General features: G+C 35.7%; 1 protein-coding gene across 1 annotated transcript; it reads left to right on the top strand.

The window, feature by feature from the left end:
- The first annotated feature begins 416 nt into the window (after positions 1–416).
- Positions 417–944, top strand: LOC114924892 (uncharacterized). Its single transcript, XM_029291030.1, has one exon. The coding sequence runs from the start codon at positions 417–419 to the stop codon at positions 942–944; it is 528 nt and encodes a 175-aa protein (XP_029146863.1).

The following is a 944-nucleotide window of genomic DNA, read 5'->3' as shown; positions in this document are numbered from 1 at the left end:
GAAAAATCTGTAGCTAATCAACTATTTTTTAGTAGTGATGTAAGAATAAAAAAGGATAGTCACAGAAGAAGAAAAAACTAACTAAGAAAGAGCTAGAGAAAAGTTGAAAAGTTTATGGGCATGAGAATAAAAATGACAGTCATATAGAAAACATATTGTAGTAATGAGAATGCAATTTTGAAATAATTTTGGAGGACAGTCATAAATGACAGAAAAGTTCTAGAAAAAGTTAGCATAAAACTAAGGTTTAGAGCAAGGAAAAGAACTAGTTTTGGTCAGGTTGGGATATTAACTTATTACAATGATCTTGTTTTCTTTGGGGTTGAATTTTGAAGAATGGGTTGTATAATGGTGTGTGTGTAAAAATTCTTAATCTATAGTACCAAAGAAAAGTGTCCATACAATCTACGACGACAATGCAAAAGACGCCTCCTGGGAGCTTGAGCCCAAGCACTTGGATCGCTCCTCCCCCTGGACAGTACAAGATAAATGTTGATGCGGCTGTGATTAATGGGAAGACCGGTGGTGTAGGTGTGGTAATTAGAGATTGGGAGGGGGTAGTTATGGCTGCTGCCACATTGGAGACTCATTACTTACTTTCAGTTATGAAAGCAGAGGCAATGGCAATATTCATGGGCTTGAATATAGCAGCCCATGGATGTTTTTTTGATTTGGAAATAGAAGGTGATAACATTGGAATTGTAGAAGTTTTAGTCTCAACACATAACCTTACTGGTCCTTTTGGCACCATCATAGCAAACTGTAAAGCTCTTTTGAATAGGTTTAGGCTTTACAAATTTTTACATGTAAAAAGAAAAGGTAATTTAGTAGCGCACTCTCTAGCAAATTTGGCACTTACCAGACCAAACTTAATATGGTTGGAAGAAACTCTCTTAGAGATTTGTAATCAGGTCCATTTAGATATTTTGGACCTTGTTGTTTAA

This window comes from Arachis hypogaea, chromosome 12 (genome assembly GCF_003086295.3).
Source record: "Arachis hypogaea cultivar Tifrunner chromosome 12, arahy.Tifrunner.gnm2.J5K5, whole genome shotgun sequence".
Classification (NCBI taxonomy): domain Eukaryota; kingdom Viridiplantae; phylum Streptophyta; class Magnoliopsida; order Fabales; family Fabaceae; genus Arachis; species Arachis hypogaea.
The sequence above is the reverse complement of the archived record's forward strand: the minus strand, read 5'-3'. Positions and strand labels throughout refer to the sequence as shown.

Bases quoted from the DNA above. Each gene is read 5' to 3' on its own strand.
- LOC114924892 (XM_029291030.1), top strand. From the start codon at position 417: ATGCAAAAGACGCCTCCTGGGAGCTTGAGCCCAAGCACTTGGATCGCT.